This window comes from Artemia franciscana, chromosome 8, assembly GCF_032884065.1.
Source record: "Artemia franciscana chromosome 8, ASM3288406v1, whole genome shotgun sequence".
Classification (NCBI taxonomy): domain Eukaryota; kingdom Metazoa; phylum Arthropoda; class Branchiopoda; order Anostraca; family Artemiidae; genus Artemia; species Artemia franciscana.
Genome location: NC_088870.1, coordinates 48,547,213 through 48,567,573, shown reverse-complemented (window position 1 = coordinate 48,567,573; position 20,361 = coordinate 48,547,213). Strand labels below are relative to the sequence as shown.

The 20,361-nt window shown below is 34.7% G+C and overlaps 1 protein-coding gene across 1 annotated transcript in view; it reads left to right on the top strand.

Annotated features, from left to right (window-relative positions):
- LOC136030707 (phospholipid-transporting ATPase IF-like) overlaps positions 1 to 20,361 on the top strand; it is a 156,788-nt gene that overhangs the window by 28,507 nt on the left and 107,920 nt on the right. The window contains exons 8-9 of the mRNA XM_065709778.1: positions 2,031 to 2,131; positions 16,609 to 16,728. Of these exons, the coding sequence (XP_065565850.1) occupies positions 2,031 to 2,131; positions 16,609 to 16,728 (221 nt within the window). The remainder of the gene's footprint in view (positions 1 to 2,030; positions 2,132 to 16,608; positions 16,729 to 20,361) is intronic.

Below are 20,361 nucleotides of genomic sequence, written 5' to 3'. Positions count from 1 at the left end.
GTCTTCAGCAATAATAAGGATTCACAAAAAAACACAGCAAAATATTTGAAATTACGAAAAAAATGTAAGCATTTTGTTTTACACATCCATATTCTTTTCTTTTCAATATATATGAAATCATAGTTTCGTTTACTTTCCTCTAGTACATAAACTCTAATGTTACAGTTGACCTAGTTTAAAAAGGCCAGTGAACTACTTTACAGTTAAAGAGTTACTTATTTTTGGGAAAGGGAATTTTCCAATAAAATTAGATACCAAAAAATAATCAGCCTGAGGCTGGACCTTTCAGCCCGGGCCCGAATAACCCATCTCCTTCACCTGGGTTCACTGTAAATTAAGGATTATTAAGCTGTAGCCCGTGTCTGGCTTTGGCTTTACCAAACATAAAAATAACTACTTCTCTATAACTTAGGGGCAATTAGTATCCTTTAATATATTTGCTTTTTCATCTGTGACGGTATTTTTAGTACCCAATCACATTATTCCTTAGAAATATGCCATAAAAAAACCCAGATAACCCCATTTAATGTCTGGAATAGCAAATCCTTTAGCTTGGGGTGTCAGTGATTGTGAGTCAGCAAACTTAGCCGCCGCGAATCCGGGAGCTTTTGGTTAAACAAATTCCCATATAACATCTTAATGTCGGCTGCCAGTTGAGATGAAAAGTGTCTTGTCCTGCTGAAAGAAAAAGAAGAGAGAGACGTCTCCAATCATTAAAAAAACGCCAAAAAGTGTACACAGTGCATGTAACACGGTGCATCCTATATAACATCTTAATTTCAGCTGCCAGCTGAGGTGATAAGTGCCTTGTCCTGCTGAAAGAAAAGGAAGAGAAAGACGTCTCCAATCATTAAAAAAACGCCAAAAAGTGTACACAGTGCATGTAACACGGTGCATCCTATATAACATCTTAATTTCAGCTGCCAGGTGAGGTGAAAAGTGCCTTGTCTTGCTGAAAGAAAAGGAAGAGAAAGACGTCTCCAATCATTAAAAAAACGCCAAAAAACGTACACGGTGCCTGTAAATAATGCCTCACTCCTCATACTTCCAGCTTCTCGCTCTGCAAAAAAGAAAAAGAGACTTTTCTGTCCGTGTTAAAAAGTGTGCTTAATTCCATTGGTTTATTTTTTTTATATACTTTCACAAGCCAATCACTTTATTCCTTATTTCTTGGGACTAAAATAGCCTTATTTTCTAAAGACAAGGTTAACTATTGCTTCTGGTTAAATAATGCTGAGCAACAAATCCGACAGACAAGGTAATAAAATATCAGGAGACATAAATTACCCTGCCTTTTTCAAACCTAATTGATAAGATTTTTTTGATAACAAAATTTGTCATTACCATTACCAAATTCTTGAAGAAAATTTCAGGATATTTCAAGATTTTCCTAAAAAAAATATTAAGATAACTGTATAATTTAATTTCGTTGTTCAACATCTGTGACTTTTTGTTAGCCAATAGCATTATTGGTTAATAGTATGCCACAAAGTGAAGCCAATGACCGTGCGCTTACAAAACTTGATAGTTCCTGTGTGAAATTTTAAGCCATTAAAGAGAACGAAAAGTCTTGATTCTTTATAAGTAAACTCTTTGTGGTTATACTATCTCTAACTTAATTATATCACTGACTTAATTATGATTTACTAAAGGGTGGATTCTCAAAAAAATTATCATATGTTTAGTCTTGAAACAAAAGCTCGTTAGTGTCGAAAATCTTTTGAATTACAGACCCATTTCAAAATATTTTTTTGAAAATTATTATTTTTTTTAGTGTTTGACTTTTCCTTGTTTTGCTGTCTTCGGTAAGTGATTGGCTTAGTGATTCTCTAATTACGAGACGGAACCCAATAAAAGAAAATATTGATGTCACCGTAATTCCCAATAAGTTCCCTGTAAAATAATTTGGGCTCTACAAAGCACGATCATTGTATTAAATCTTGGAGCTAACTCCTGATGGTTCATTTCTTTTTTTTTCTCTCCTTCCTCTGTATTTATTTTTTACTCTCTGATTATTTGTTTCTTTTTAGGAAGATGAACTGGTTCTTACTTTTTTTCATTGCTTTACTAGTTTTGGAAATTGCCTTTTTCACTGCCTTCAAATACGGATTTCACTACGATCCAGTTCTTGGTAAGCCCCTCCCCCTTTATTTTCTTTGTTGTCTCCTGTAGTCTTCACTTCACATTTGATTTTTTAGGCCCGTCATTTTTTCTTTTCCCTTTTTTAATTTCCCTTTTCCCTTAATTCATCACTTTTTCCCAGAATATTTAATCCACTCAGTGAGCAATTCATCTTCATCCAACAAAGTGGTAATATATGTCCTGTGGTGACAAACTGGGTTAATCTTTGCCCGGATATATGTGGCCTAGGGTTGGACCCCATTTGCCACACGGCCGATACAAGAGCCTGTGTAGTCAAGAAGTATTGTAAAACAATAAATGAGATAGTAATAGAATGTTAAAAATTATATCTTTTTTACTTGGACAATTTTACCAACTGAGCCTCATAGAAACCAGAAATCACCCCATTTCCTACTAAAAGGCCTGACACATGTAGCTTTTTTCGGGCACTGCAGCTCAGTGGGTGACTGCACTGGTTTGCACTGGTGACTGCACTGGTGGGTGACTGGCACTGCACTGGTTTCTGCAGCTCAGTGGGTGAATGATAGTGGTAAAAAAAAATCTTTCGTTGCACGAGATTTTTAAAACTATGCGTCATAGACACTATTAGTCAACTGCAGATTATCAATAGCTGCATGATTTATCTCAACTTATTATTTAGTTAATTTTTTATTATTATTAAGTTCTTTCATTATTAAAATTTTATTATTTCTTAATTTTATTTAATAAAAAAAAAATTAAATTTCAAACTCTTTCATTATTAAAATACGAAGTTCTTTCATTACTAAATATCTAACTATTATCATTATTATTCAGATCTTTTGATTTTACTGCTGAAGAAAAGGGAACGATTGAGAATTCCTGTTTTGTTATGATAACGATGAAATTCGGTGCCGTTTTTGTAAATCGACGGCAAAAATTAGAACATTTTTGATGCTCAAATTTGTGCCGTTTTCTTTCTTTACAATTCGGTACCGATTTACCCAATCGACTACGAAAAAAAGCCACGTGTGTTCTAGGCTTAAGACAGGACTCACATAAGTTACGTTGCAAGAACTCCTGTTAACAGCTGTTAACAGGAAACAGCAAGCTGTTGCTGTTAACAGCAAGAACAGCTGTTAAGCTGTTTCTTAAATACCAGGAAGCGAAATGTTCTGCTCGCATCCCTTAACAGTGCTGCGTGCATGGGTGATATTGTCTCTCTAAAATAACTTCAAGGTATTTTGACATCTCTTTGTTTGTCTATTGTAATATTACTAGCTCTCTTGGGCGAGTTGTAAGTTATGTCCTGGGGTTAAATATGGTTCTTATAGAAGGGATGCTCGTAAAAACTTCAGAGAGGGCTCAATAGACTGAAAATTGAAGTTGTTCTTGATTTCTAAAGAGTTGAAAGAGATTGAAGGGCAATTAGTCCCCCTCCCCCACGCCCTCTTCCCCAAACACATCCGATAAAATTTTGAGATAGGCAGTTTGTTAGAAATAGTTCAAATATCAGATAATAAAAACTCTGAGGTTGCCACAAGCCTCTTGAGGCTAGGGGCAGGTCCAATGATCCTAGTTTGTTTGACCAGTCTAACGATCAGATAACAAAAACTTTGGGGTCGACATAGCCCCACCTCCCCCTGAGCCCGGGGGAATTGCTGTCACTTATTTTGCAGAGCGTATAAGGTTTTTATGGAAGAGATGGTTGCATAAACTTTGGAGGGGATTCAAATGACACACCCTCCTTGGATTAAATTTGACCCCCTAATATCCTCAAATTTTCCGCACAAATGGGAAGGTAGCTCTGTATAGCCTACTTCTTGTGAGTGGTTAATTCTTATGTAAAATTATTTTAAGTTTTCTATAATTAATTTTTTTCTGTTACTAAGTTTTACACAACAAAAAACTAAAAGTCATAAAGGCAATAAGCTTCTGATGTTTTATTTTTTTTTTAGTTGGGAAGGTTGTGCACAGCCAGGCCTGCCCACACCCTAGTATTAAACCTAGCCCCCTAAAATCCTTCCATTTGCAGTGCAAATGGAAGGATAGCTATATCCTATACTGTGAATGGTTATCTCTTGTTCAAAATTATATTAGTTTTTTAATTAATTTAGACAATATAGAACTAAAGGTCTGACAATAGTCTATGAGGTTTTGATGTTTTATTGGTGTTTATAGTTGTGCACTAAGATTAGTAAAAACAGGGCCACCACGGGAAGGTTGTGCACAGCCAGACCCGCCCACCCCTAGCATTAAACCCAACCCCCTAATATTAACCCATTTGCAGTGCAAATGGAAAGATAGCTCTATATGCCGCTTGTGAATGGTTATCTTTTTTGTAAAGTTATTTATTCTTTTCGAATTTTTTTTCTGTTACTAAGGTTTAGACATTGGAAAACTAAATATCATAAAGACCATAAGGTTTGGATGTTTTATTGGGTCTTTTTCTAAAAACTCCTCATTTTCTAAAAACAGCTCAGTCGGCTAGTAATCTCATTCCCTCTTAATAGTCAAAAGTTGTGAGAGGGAAACCACCCCCTCCCCTCCTTTGTACCTTTTTTCCTCAATTGGACCCGACCAAATTTTCATAAGTTAAAAAGCCAAATAACTATGCTTCTCGGGTTGAACCCCTCGCCCGCAAACCCGAGGAAAGGGCTCTAAGTTACGCAACTCGCTTACTGTTACTTTGAAACTTATTGTTACTAGTATTAAACTTATTGTTGATTTGACACTTTGTTTACTTCAATACTTGGCTTTTGTGACTTACGTGGCAACTTTGATTTATGATGCAATGGCTGTAAGTTATGCAAGTTGCTTATTGATACCTTGTTTACTTGATGCTTTCTTTACTTTGTTATTTTTTATTTTGATATTGTTATTTTGATTCTAATTTTGATACTTTGATGAAGATTTGATGTTGAAAAAAAGTTCGATTTTGAAATAAGGAATTTTTAAAAACCTGCAACTTTGTGCAATCAAAAACGAGCAAAAATTAATTTAAAAAAAAAATTCTGAAAAAAAAGTCCTTCAAAGAAAAGTAAAGGCTATTTTAAACTTAAGATCATCAGATACAAATACTTGTTAAAATTGAAACTCAAAACGACCAGAAATGAATATTAAAGAATAAATGAAACCCAAAATGAAAAAGAATTAAATAAATCATCATAGCAAAAAAACATACAACAAGTAATAACACAAATGGATAAATAAATCTTAAAGCGAGGAATTCTTAAAATGAATATGCAAATCCTGTTTAAAACGAAAGAATTTATTTTGCTATTGAAGTATAAGTGAAACCCAAAATGAACAGAAATTAAATCAACAATCAATACAGACAACAATACAACAGATACTAATATAAACAAATAAATAAATCTTAAAACGAGTAAAAAGTAAACTGAATAAGCAAATCAAGCTTGAAATTTAACGAAAATCACTACAAACAAGAGTTTGGGCATCGCCTCCTTCTCTCGCTGTAAAAGTCTAAAACCCACTGCGCTATTGGTTCTTTACTGAAAACGAATTACAAATATTTTCTTTTGTACTTAATGTTGAGAATAAACATTAAAATTACAATAAAAATGTGAACTGATGACCTTTCTGCAATTAATATAGTTATAAATCAAATATTAAGTTTAATTTATTAGTTCTTTCTAAATTTGTTCGAGACGAAAAAGTTTCACCACAAACAAGAGTTTGGATACCGCCCCCTTCCTCAACTGTAAAAAACTAAAGCCCACTGCATCATTGGCACTTCACTGAAAACGAATTATATCACAAATATTTTCTTTTCCAGTTTCCATACAGCATTGAAAATCAAACAGTTCGTGGTAACGAACTGTAGTAAGGAGCGACCCGGCTCAATAGTAACCAAAACTCTAAAAAATGGAATTTTGATACCAATAGCTACATCAAAAGAATCGCATTTTAATGCTGGTTTTAAATATATAAGTTTCATCAAGTTTAGTCTTACCCATCAAAAGTTACGAGCCTGAGAAAATTTGCGTTATTTTAGAAAATAGGGGGAAACGCCCCCTACAAGTCATAGAATCTTAACGAAAATCACACCATCAGATTCAGCGTATCAGAGAACCCTACTGTAGAAGTTTCGAGCTCCTATCTACAAAAATGTGAAATTTTGCATTTTTTGCCAGAAGGCAGATCACGGATGCGTGTTTATTTGTTTTTTTGTTTTTTTGTTTTTTTGTTTTTTTTTTCCCCAGGGGTGATCGTATCGACCCAGTTGTCCTAGAATGTTGCAAGAGGGCTCATTCTAACGGAAATGAAAAGTTCTAGTGCCCTTTTTAAGTGACCAAAAAAATTGGAGGGCACCTAGGCCCCCTCCCACGCTAATTATTTTCCCAAAGTCAACGGATCAAAATTCTGAGATAGCCATTTTATTCAGCGTAGTCGAAAAACCTTATAACTATGTCTTTGGGGACGACTTACTCCCCCACAGTCCCCGTGGGAGGGGCAACAAGTTACAAACTTTGACCTGTGCTTACATATAGTAATGGTTATTGGGAAGTATACAGGCGTTTTCAGGAGGATTTTTTTGGTTTGGGGGAGGGGTTGAGAAGAGGGGGATATGCTGGGGGAACTTTCCTTCGAGAATTTGTAATGGGAGAAGAAAATTTCCATGAAGGGAGAGCAGGATTTACTAGCATTATTTAAAAAAAAACAATTAAAAAATAAAAGTGAAAAAGCTTTTTCAGCTGGAAGTAAGGAACAGCAATAAAACTTAAAACAAACAGAAATTATTACCCATATGAGGGGCTCACCTCCTTCTAATACCTCGCTCTTTACGCTAAAGTATTTTCGGTAATTTCAACTACTTATTCTACGGCTTTTGTGATTCAGGGGGTCATTCTTAATGAATTGGGATAAAATTTAAGCTTTAGTGTAAAGAGCGAGGTACTGACGATGGGGCGAATCCCCTCATATATGTAATAAAAACATGAGAATACAAAAGTTCTTTACGTAAGCTAATTTATAAGTTACGTAAATCTTTTACCAATAAAAAGATTCGTAAAAAATTAAAAGTTCTAGTTGCCTTTTTAATTAACCAAAAAATCGGGGGGCAACTAGGCTTCCTCCCCCGCTCTTTTTTTCTCAAAATCATTCGATCAAAATTATGAGAAAGCCATTGAGCCAAAAAAAAAAAATATGCAAATTTCGTTTTGATCATTCCTCTGCGGAGAGCCAAAATCAAAACATTCATTGATTCAAAAACGTTCAGAAATTAAATAAAAAAAACAAGTTTTTTCAACTGAAAGTAAGGAGTGACATCAAGACTTAAAACGCACAGAAATTACTTCGTATATGAAAGAGGCTGCTTCCTCATCAACGCCCCGCTCTTTACGCTAAAGTTTTTTACTGTTTTAGAAAGAAGAATTGAGAGAAAGAGTCAAACTTTAGCGTAAAGAGCGGGGCGTTGATGAGGAAGCAGCCTCTTTCATATACGAAGTAATTTCTGTGCGTTTTAAGTCTTGATGTCACTCCTTACTTTCAGTTGAAAAAACTTGTTTTTTTTATTTAATGAAAATAAAAATTAAAGTGAAATAAAATCTTGAACTGACGGATCTTTCAACAATTAATATCATCATATATCAAATATCCAATTTGATTTGTTTATACTTTCAAAGACTGTTCAAGACACATAGAGTTTATATCTTTTAAAATCCATCTTCATTGTAAATAAAACCTAGTGAGGGGGTGGATGGGTTTAAATGTATAATTCAGAAGGACAAACTTTGTTTTGTTTTGTTTTCGAGTGAAAATGCCAGAAGAGGAGCTTTTTCAACGAATAAACTAAAACTTATTTTTGTAAAATCTAGGGAAGCCACTTGTACCCCCCCCCCTTTGTCCCCCAGTATTTTGGTACTACAATTTATTATATACCTTATGTATATAGGTTCGATTATATATTCGAGTATAGTTCGATGTATATAGGTTCTGATTTTCCGAATCTATCTGACCAATGTCTGATTTTCAAAAATAAGGTGGAAAAACCCTCTTGAAGTCATAGAATTCTAATGGAAATCACACCATGAGATTTAGCATATCAAAAACCCTACTGTAGAGGTTTTATGCTCATATCTGCAAAAATGAGGAACTTTATAGGTTTTTGCCAGAAGAAAGATTTCGGATGTGTGTTTATTTGTTGTTGTTTTTTTTTTCCAGCGGTGATCGTATTGACCCATTGGGCATTGGACGTCAGGAGATGGCTCATTCTAACGGAAATGGAAATTTCCAGTGCTCTTTTTAGGTGACCAAAAAAACTGGAGGAGCACTAGGCCCCCTCCCATGCTACTTTTTCTCAAAATCGTATGATCAAAACTTATGAGATAGCTTTTTTGTTTACCATAGTTGACCGATTACTATGTCTTTGGAGATAAAATGACCCCCTACAGCTCCTAGCAAAAGTTTCTTAAGTTATACAATGTGCCCATTTTTCCCGTATAATTTTGTTATTGGGAAGTATGCACACATTTTTCGAATGGGCAGGGAAGGATGAATTTTCTGCTGGGAGGATTTGGCAAGGGGAGAATATTCCACGGAGATGCAATTTTCCAGGGGATGAGCTTTTCAGGGGAAATTTTACACTGGTTGAATTTTTCCAGAATTCATAAACAAAATTTCTTTGTATGTCTTGCTTTCTCTTTACCGATTCAATTTTACGCGTGGAGATGTTGAGGATAATTATCTAGTGTAAATTTTCGCCGGGATTAATTTGTCCTGAGGATATTTCTATGGGAAGTGGATTTTTCCTTGAGATGGAGTACTGGAGTTGTTTTTGAGATGGAGAGGGATTTATAGATGGAGTTTGTTTATGATCATGTTTATATAGATGGAGAGTACTATAAAAACATCCAGTATTATTATAAAAAATTAGTATTTTTCCTGCTATTACTTAAAAAACGATCACATATTAAATAGAAAACAAGTTTATCAGTTGGAAGTAAGAAGTAACATTAAAACTTAAAAGGAACAGAAATAATTACGTATATCAGGGGGATTGCCCCTCCTCAACACCTCGCTCTTTATGCTAAAGTTTAAATTCTGTCCCGATTCTGTAAAAAAAAACACTTCTTAAACACAAGGCTCGTTTAATTAGAGCAATAAGTAGCTTTTATTAAAGTGCTGAAAAACTGTAGCGTGAAGAGCGAGGTGTCGAGGAGGGGGCACCCCCTCATTTACTTAATAAATTCTGTTCCCTATAAGTTTTAATATCACTCCTTACTTTCAGTTGATTAAACTGATTTATTTTTTTTTAATGAAGCTTAGAGACAAACATTTGTCTACAAGCATTATATTTATTTAAGTTAAAACTTGTATTTTCCTTATTATAGTTAAAAATCTGGCCTCACATTTTTCCCATATTTTTCCCTATTCTGCTCAATGACTTTATAGTCCCACATTTCCTGGGGGGCTAAGGTTACCTGCCCCCTCCCCTGCCGGTGCCTATGACTAGATCTAGGATTGACCAAACTTACACATGCCCTTTCCTTCTAAGAATGGTAACTGAAAAGATTTAAGATACCACCTTTTTAATAACCTTTTTAATAATATCTGTATTCACAATTGTATTGTTATCACTCAGACGAAGCTGAATTTCATCAGAGTGAAGATAGTAGAAACTTATATTAACAAGGAAGAACGTCATCACGAGATTCAACACAATGATTAAATATATTTTTATAGTTATATATTGGGCCTCAAAGGGAGAGAGGGGTTACAATGTAAAACAGTGGACATGATACTTGCAAATGGCCTAGCATAAAATTCGAAATGCCGGCTTAACTGATCTTCCCCCTTCCTCGATATTTGGGTATAGCTTTGATCATAACCGAAAACTGGCTCATTTTGGCATTTCAACTATGCTTTCAGTATCAGCTGGCCATAATCTCATGCAAAAAAATGTTTTGTTAATAGCCTGATATTTTGTCCAACCGTTCGGAAGGGGCTGGGATTTTTACTCAAAGGATAATACAATCGTCAGCTTATAATTACATATTTGAAAATATATTATAAAGAAAATAACTTCTATTTTTATTTCTCAGTATTTTTACTATACATTTTTCTTCTTGAATTTGACTTGCTGCTTCTCTATACAAACGGCGACCAAAAAAAGATGCGTACCCATATTTTATTCGATAAAAATCCATTTTTTAACAAATGTTCTTTCTGCTGCAGGACGTGAAAGATGAATCTATGGATGAGTGTTTGCAGCTTTTGTTGCCCCGGAAATTTCTTGGACCAATCAGCAGAAGATGTTCTCCCTGGCGACTTATTTTATGACAAAATCATGCCAGAGTGTCCAGATTCAGTTTCGAAAACGTTTCCATTGTCGCAACTTTCCACCAAAATCTACGATTGATAGTTGCGTTACGAAGTTTAGAGAACATGGGACTGTAGTGGACTTATGTTCTAAAGCCGCAGAGGGAATTTATTCAGGCAGGAAAGAGAGTGCAAGGACAGAAGAAAACATTGCTGCATTGATGAATTACACTGTCCCTCACTGTTCAATTTAACATAAGAACACGTTACAGTGACTCCATTGTCATTCCGAGTTCGTGGCTGTGTCTACAAACTGATTTTCCTGGGCTGCCTCCCACTGATTCCCTTACTGCAGCAATATTTTCATCTGTCCTTGCATGTCCTTGTACTCCCTTGTCATTCTGAGCTCTTGACTGCGTCTATGCACTGATTTTCTAGGGCTGCCTTCTACTGAGTCCCTCACTGCAGCTATGTTTTCTTCTGTTTCCTGTCTGAATAAGTTCCCCCTGTGGCTTTAAAACATAAGTCCTCTATAGTCCCATGCTCTCTAAACTTCGTAACTCAGCTAACAATCGTAGATTTTGGTGGAAAGTTGCGACAATGGAAACGTTTTCGAAACTGAATCTGTACACTCTGCTATGATTTTTTCGCAAAATCAAACAGTTCGTGGTAACGAACTGTAGTAAGTAGCGATCCGGCTCAATAGTAACCAAAACTCTAAAAAATTGAATTTTGATATCAATAGTTACATCAAAAGAATCGCGTTTTAATGCTGATTTTAAATATATAAGTTTCATCAAGTTTAGTCTTACCCATCAAAAGTTACGAGCCTGAGAAAATTTGCCTTATTTAGGAAAATAGGGGGAAACACCCCCTAAAAGTCGTAGGATCTTAACGAAAATGACACCATCAGATTCAGCGTATCAGAGAACCCTACTGTAGAAGTTTCAAGCTCCTATCTACAAAAATGTGGAATTTTGTATTTTTTGCCATAAAACAAATCACGGGTGCGTGTTTATTTGTTTGTTTGTTTTTTTTTTTTTTTTTTTTTTTTTTTTCCAGGGGTCATCGTATCGACCAAGTGGTCCTAGAATGTCGCAAGAGGTCTCGTTCTAACGGAAATGAAAAGTTCTAGTGCCCTTTTTAAGTGACCAAAAAAATTGGAGGGCATCTAGGCCCCCTCCCACGCTCATTTTTTTGGAATTTTTAAAAAATGGAATTTTTATGGAATAAAATATGGGTACGCATCTTTTTCGGTCACCCTTTATATAGAGAAGCAGTAAGTCAAATTCAAGAAGAAAAATGTATAGTTAAAGTACTGAGAAATAATAATAGAAGTTATTTTCTATATAATATATTTTCATCTTTGGGGATGAACCTAATTTTTGGGGCAACTATCTTTGGGGTAACTATAGCTGCAAACGCTCATCCATAGGTTCACCTTTCACGTCCTGCAACAGAAAAGACATTCGTCAGAAATGATTTTTATCGAATAAAATATGAGTACGCATCTTTTTTGGTCACCCTGTTATTTCAGTATGACTTATGACTAATGTTTAACCTAATGTTTTCAATTATCACAGCAAGCTTAAAGTTGTTTTTGTTAAACTTGCTCAACTGCCATTTTGTTACATTAGCACAGTCGGTATTCTCTCTTTATTATAATCTCAATAAAAACAACTCCTAAGCTCCATTGATTCCGTTCTTTTGACAATTTTCTTGTTGATTTTGTTGTACTTATTGTGTCGTACCTTTGTTCTTATCCGTTTGTTCTGTTAATTTGGTTGGACTCATGTGTTATTTATTTTCTTGTGTTGTTTTCTTTTCTGATGTTTATTTTGTTTTCTCTCTTTTTACTCCACTATCCTCACATTGCTTTGTGCTGTGAGTTTTAAATCAATTATCATTATTAAGAAACGGAGATCAACATCACCGGTAGGGACTGTAAAGTCTAATGGCGTATTGACGTATATATAATAATGACGTATATATACATATGACGTATATATAATAAACACGTGTCTAATGACGTATATATAATAAACTAGGTAGGGACTGTAAATAATAATGTGTAAATATAATAAGGTGTAAATATAATAAAGCCGGTAGGGACTGTAAAGTCTAATGACGTATATATAATAAACACGTGTCACAAAAGTCAGCAGCCTATTGGTTTCGAGTGTCCCACATACAATTTTTAGCACATATAATAGGACTAGCCTGTTAATTTTAACACACTGAGAGAAGCGTGCACAAATTTTATCACATATTTTCGTGTACAAGGCGCATAATTTTATGAATTATACGCCTTATTCACTATCGTCAACTACTTGACACAAGTGGAAGTTGTTGACTATTGAAAAAAACAGAGCAAAATCTGTTTGTTTTCATACATCATTGCATATGATAGTCTCACGAAAGGGAATGTTATCCTAACTTACCATGCGAGTAAGTAAATAGGTATTTTCTCTTCCTGATAACTGAATTATTTAGTGACATTGTGATTTGAAAGAATGTCGATACTCACGTCAGTGTAATTAAACCGTGAAAAACAAAACTTGTTCACGTCAAAAAATAGATTACTCAGGTAACATGCAATTTATTGACTATTCAAAAATGTTACATAACTGTGACATAAATTCAAAAATGTAACGTATTTAGGGGTGTAACGTAGAAATTAACCTTTTACTTTATTTAAGACGTACCAAAAATGTTACGAACATAGCCTCGCCACTTCGGTGGCAACCCCGCCTTGATGAATAATTTAAAAATTGAACTATTATTGCCATTAGTAGATACCTTCTACTATTCTAAGTTTTTCTACGTGTTATTTATTTGATCTCATCTTTTTCCGAGTCCCAAGGTAGAGATACCAGTTTTAGCCAGACTCAACATAAGGGCCCTCGAATTTTTTTTTTTTTAAGCTAAACAACAGATAACCTAGTCTGAAATTCTCCAAAACTTCCAAAAAAAATTCCAAAAAAATTGGCTTATGAAATGAATCTTACACAAAAAATTATTCCTTTATGTAAATGATAAAGTTTTCATTATCTAACATTTTGTTCAATCATAAAATCTTTATTACATCTTAAAACGTATTTTAGAAGCTTTAATAATATATTGTATAACACGTAAATGAATTTATCAAAACTTTAATTGTGAATTCAGAATCACTGTCTTATTTTGTCTGAGGCTTAGTGAACATCCCCTGGTATGTCAAATAAAAACTAACTTGGCATTTCAGCCATTAAAATCCATCCTCATTGTTAATAAAACCTAGGAAGGGGGGATATTAAATGTATAGTTCAAAATGTATGGGACAATCTTTTTTGCCAATATTTCTGTTTGTTTTATTTTCCCAATGAAAATACCAAAAAAGGAGCATTTTAAACGATATACAAAACTTATATTTCAGAACCAAGGGAAGCCATTTTACCCCCCTTCCCTCTTCCCTTTTGGTGCTATAAGGCATTTTATGATGGTGTTGTCATGACGAAATATATTAAAAGTGCATAAATGTGAATAATATATATTTTAGTGCTAATAATACGATTTTAGTGCTCTATTCGTACTGGAGTGATAAAACAGAAAAAAATGAGACCTATCAGCGTTCCATGTCTTTTTAATAATTTCCGTGATCTTAATTGCAGTGTTCGGACTCGCCTATAAATTCCAATAGATTCCTATATTTTAATGCACTCCTATAAAATGCCTATATTTTGGCTAAAACCCTATTATTCCTATATTTTCGGCTGAAGAGCACTAAGAACATTGCTCATGATTTGCAATTTTCTGTCTTTTGGTGTAGATTGATAATTAATTACAACTGTTGAGCTTTTTGAACTTAACTAATGCTTTGTGTTGGGCTTAGTAAGCTGCTTCTGCCTGGGCTATGCTGTTGTGTTGACTTAGTAGCCTATGTTTTGTTTTTTGTCATGTTGGGCCTGTCCGAAATGAGCAAAGATCAGTATATAGGCTAGCAGTCTCTGCTTAATGAGACTGGAGTTCTTGCTACTTATGTGTTTCCTGGCTGAAAGCTGGCTGGCTGATGTGAATACGGCCCAGTTATTCAAATGGGCTATTCTAAGATAGTTGCTAGTCGAGGGAAGTATAATAGACGTGCTCTGGGTAGGCTATATGCTACATTCTGTGATCAATCTGTCCTTTATCTATCTGGTCTTTATCTCCTTCTAAAGAGAAATGATGTTAATCAGATTCGGACTTTTTATTTCAGCTATTATAATTTTTACTTTATCTCCCCCCTTGGTATAGCAATGGTAAGATAATTCGTAAGTTTGATGTTCCTGATATAAGTGCAAAGTTGGCCCTCCTGCATGGAAGATTGTCGGAATCAGCTTTTTATCGTTTATCGCCTCATCATCCTTTGGTCCGTCTGTTCGGTTAATCTCATTGTAGCATACTGTTTTTATGGCACTTGGTATTAACCAAGTGACATATAGCAATCGCAAATTCTGTCGGTCTGTCTGTCTGTCGGTCCTGGTTTTGCTACTTTAGGCACTTCCAGGTAAGCTAGGACGATGAAATTTGGCAGGCGTATCAGGAACTGGACCAGATTAAATTAGAAATAGTCGTTTTCCCGATTTGACCATCTGGGGGGAGTGGGGGCCCCGTTAATTCAGAAAAATAGAAAAATGAAGTAGTTTTAACTTACGAACGGTTCATCAGATCTTAATGGAATTTGATGTTTGGAAGAATATCGTGTTTCAGAGCTGTTATTTTAAATCCCGACTGGATCTGGTGACATTTGGGGAGTTTGGAGGGGAAATCTAAATCTCAAAAATAAGCACAAGTTCTAGATACATGATTGACATAACCAGAACGGATCCGCTCTCTTTGGGTTAGTTGGGAGGGGGGGTTGATTCTGAAAAATTAGAAAAAATGTGGTATTTTTAACTTACGAACGGGTGATCGGATCTCAATGAAATTTGATATTTAGAAGAATATCGTGTCTCAAAGCTCTTACTTCAAATCCCGACCGGATCCGGTGATATTGGGGGGAGTTTGGGGTGACCTAAAATCATGGAAAACGCTTAGATTGGAGGGGTTGGGCTGAAACTTGGTGGGAAAAATAAGCACAAGTCCTAGATACATGATTGACATAACCAGAACGGATCCACTCTCTTTGGGGTAGTTTGGGGGTGGGGGTTGATTCTGAAAAATATGAAAAAAAATGAGGTATTTTTAACTTACGAACGGGTGATCGGATCTCAATGAAATTTGATATTTAGAAGAATATCGGGTCTCAAAGCTTTTATTTTAAATCCCGACCGGATCTGGTGACATTGGGGGGACCTAAAATCATGGAAAACGCTTAGATTGGGGGGATCGGGATGAAACTTGGTAATTTATGTGACCAGGCATCCCACGCCATCTACCACAGATCTGATCCCGAGGACTTCCGAATCCTATAATTGGCCTATATTTGGGCCCGGGAAATCCTATAAAAATAGGACAGAGCCTATAATTTGAAACGAACCGACCTGTCCGAACCCTGTAATTGCGCAATCAGCTTTTGCTATTAACTTAAATTTAAATAATAGCTATCATTTCATAATTATAGAAACCAAAAGTAATACCCATTATTCCAGTGTTTTGTTAAGTGGGGGTTGAGTTGCACGAGTGTTCAGTTTTACAGAATTCTGTTGAACGGGGCTCAGTTTAATGAGGGTTCAGTTAAACGGTAATTAAGCTGCATGAGAGTTCAATTGAATCGAATTGCACGGGGTTCAGTTAAATGAGGATTTGGTTGCACAAAGTTTGAGTTACACGTGGATTCAATTAAATGGGAGGGAGTTGTAGGGGAGTGAGTTACACGAGGGTTCAGCTATATAGGTTTAGTAGCACGAGGAATCAGTAACACCGGGGTTCAGTTGTACGGGAGTTCAGTTGCACGTAGGTGCAGTTGCACGAATTAAGTTCGGTTTCTTGGGGCTCAATTGAAGGAGGATTCAGTTACAGGGACACCAAAACGGTCAAATACATCAATTAAGAAGGAGCTTGAGTCCTCAGTTCTATAATTCCCTCTACTTTAGAAATATTTGAGTGGAAACTGTTACTCTAATTTCGCAACCTGGGAGATTGAGTTCTACTATGTTTTTCTGTTCTGCTCTGTCTGTCCATCGTACTTATTTCTTCCTTTCTAGTGAATAATTTCTTTCCGTTTCTAGATTTGTTGTGAATATACTAAAGTTATATTATTCTTAGGTATGGTTTGGTACATCCAGCCAGAATTGGAGATAACTGCAAGTTTGGTATATCAAGACATGGCCTCGTTTTTAGTCATATATAACTACGTCATTCCCATTTCTCTTTATGTAACTATTGGTAAGCCTATTTTTATCGCAAACGAAAATGATTCATAACAAAATCTGCGGTCAATCCGGACAAGTAAAACAAAAGACGTAAAACAAGCGACAGGAAGAATCACATTGAATAGCAAATGAAGGTGCTGCCCAGCGAAATATGATATTAGAAGACAAATTGAAATTACGATCACTACAGATTAAAAACGAAAATTATTGTTAACGAAGTATGAGGTTAAAAGACAAGCAACAGTGACGATCACATCAAATCATAACGAAAATGATGCACAACGAGCAAAAACCACAACGAATTGCAAACAAAAAGCTGAATTATATAAAAAGTTAATTAAGCAAAAATACAAGAAAAACTGAAAAAAAATCCCACATGGGTTAGAAACTCAACCTAACTTGTCACCATCAAAACACCTTTTTTTTGCCTTGGATTTAGTCAGCGTTGCGAGGTAACTTTTTGAGTTTTATGTAAGGTTTGATGGTGAAAGGTTACGTTTTAAATAATTGCTAAGATTTATAGCCTAATTTAACTTTATCTAACTTATCCCAATGCGCATCATTTTCGTTTATTATTTTATATGATTTTATAAATTCATAAATTTCATTTCATAGAATTTAATAATTGAATTTAAATTGAATTATGAAAGTCTTGCTTGATTTCAATTCGTCCTTCTTGTTAATACATAAAATAATCATCCGTTTTATAGGTTTGGTTTTCTCTTGGGGCGTTTTCTCTTGGGGCGTTGTGTTTCTCACTGTTGATGCTCTTCTAACCTTGAATTTCGTTGCTGATTCGATTTGATCTTCGAGTCAACTGTCGCTTATTTTCCGACCAAAGATTTATTCTTATATTACTTTTATTTCTGGTTTGTTGTGATGCTTGTTGTTACATATCTTCTAGCCAAAGATCTTGTTGTACATCATTTTTATATATCATTACCTTAGACACCTTTTCATGCGTTTGCTTTAGCTGTTCGCATTGGTTCAAAATTATGTGTAATTTCGCATGACGTCACAGATACCGAAAAAATATCTTTAACACATTTTCTATGATTGTTATATTTTTGCCTAGTTGAGTTGTTGTATAATTAATAGCAACCAGGAATGTTCCAATGCCAATGCCCTCTGAAGTATTTAAGTTATTGTTTTATTCTTTAGTTTCAAGTCATCGGTTGGCAAGTCAACATTGTAATGTCTGAAATACCTGAATTACGCAATAGCAAAATTATCGTGTTATTCTTTAGCTTTAAGTCACATTTTCGTTTGTAACTCAACGTAATTTTTGCTGTTGTTCTCATCTCTCATTTTCTCATTTTTCATCTTAAGTAATTTTGCACGTGCTTTAGATACTAAAAACAAATTCCTCCATTCCTGTTTATCCTTCACAGACTTGCACATGCTAAGTTAATACATTCTTTTATTTCTTTGTAATTTTGCTTTGTCTTCTAACCGCAGATTTTTTTTTGTGCAACATTTTAGTTTAGAATTCGATTTGAGTTTTGCTATTTCTTATTTCATGCCTTTTCTTGAGCTTTTCGGGGTCATTTGTCATCTTTTGTAATTTTGCACGCCAAAATGCATCTTTGCAGACACTAAAATACCATCTTTTCGTTTTAGGATGAAAACAAGCAATTTCAATTTAATTGAATAATTCTGGCGTAAATTCAACCGCTCATTCCTGTTTTTCTATCAAAGACTCACTCACGCTAAATTAACACGTTCGTTCATTTCAGTGTTATTTTTCTTTGTCTTCTAACCGTAGATTTAGTAGTACAACATTTTTGTTTGCAATTCAATATTATCTTTTTTGTGTGCTCCATGCAATTTTCTTTAGCCTTTCAGAGTAATTTGTCATCTTGGGTAATTTTGTATGCGTCATAGATACTAAAATAATACAACCACTCCCAGGGGAAAAAATGTAATTTTTGCTCTTGAAATGTATATAAATGTGATGTTTCTTACGATCGTTTTTCACTAAGTTGCCATCTACCGCTCCCAACCTGGTGTTAAATGTGACGTTGCTAACATGCATTTCGATTTTTAAATTAAGGCTCTAAGCGATTTTTCTCGAACTCAGGACCTAAATACGTCGTTTCTTCAGCCCAGAAAAACCCAGTGTGCCAATTAAAAAAAAATAAAATAAATAAAAAGGAGCTTTTTTCAAGAATTAAATTATACATTCATATATACATACATAAATGAACAGTTTTATGTTTAGAAATAGCAGATATATATATATATATATATATATATATATATATATATATATATATATATATATATATATATATATATATGGTAAAATTCTAGTTAATTGACTTCTTGGTATCTCGGAAAGCGTTTAGGTTAGGAAAATGAAACTTTCAGGGATGGGTTTACAGGCTAAAGTATGTCCCGGGAAGGTATTTTAAAGTACCCACCTCGACTCCTTCTTGCTCTAGAGGGCCCTGACATTTGCCTACATGACAGGTCTATACCTATTGAAATTTTGACAAAACAACATTTTACCTTAATTTTCAGTTACTTTTTGCTTTTTCTCTGCCTTTAGTTCTGAAAATGCAATTCCTGTTATTTGAATAGAATTTTGAGCCAAATCAATGTTTTTTTTTCAAAATTTAGGAAATGTATTTGCATATTTTTAAAACCTTATAAAATGGAATTGAGCAAAGTTACGAAGCCAAAAACGATTTTGTTGTACTTCAATTAAGCAGAAGATTTTTAAAGGTCATCAAAGGTCAGGGCCGTCTAGAGGGAGAAGGAGCGGAGGTAGTTGCTTCAAAATACCTTCCCGGGACATACTTTAGTCTGTAGATTCATCCCTGAAAGTTTCATTTTCCTAACCTAAACCCTTTCTGAGGTAGCAAGAAGTCAATTAACTAGAATCTTACCATAAAAAGTTTTTTTTAACTGAAAGTAAGGAGCGACATTAAAACTTAAAACGAACATAAATTACTTCCTATATGAAAGGGGCTTTTCCTCCTCAACGTCCCGCTCTTTACGCTAAAGTTTTTTTCTGTTTTAAAAAGTAGAATTAAGAGAAAGAGTCACACTCTAGTTCATTGCTTTCTTAAGCTAATTTTAATTTTTGATCATTTATTTTTTTAGAATGGAAGTTTTTTTTAAGTACAAATAAATTGTACTTTTTGTACAAATTTTTATAAACATTTTTGTACAAATTTGTGTAATAATTAAGTTGTTTCTATATCAGAGGGCTAGGGCTTGGGCTAGTTTAAATTATTTCGAATAGAACTATTCCATGCAGACTATAAAATCTGAATCTACTTCCAAACTAACTTACTCCCCGGGTGTAATCTGTGGGGATCCACGCCCGGGGAATTTTCGTACCAATTCACGTGGAATTCCACGTGTAGTTCAGCCAAACAAAATTTTTATTGCAAGATTGAACAAGCTCCAATAAAAAGGCGATCACTTTAACAGCATTTGGTGTTTTGAGTGAAAAATTTTTAGTTATAATATCGTGGAGATAATTGTTGTTGGCAATTGAATTTTTTTTAATTTTCAGCACCCTCCCTCTAAACTCCCAATTGGAGTTAACAGATTTACGAGAGAAAAGTCGAAACCGTACAATATTCTATTCAGTAAACTCACCCATATTGCGCTGAGCCCATGGAAAATTCAGCTC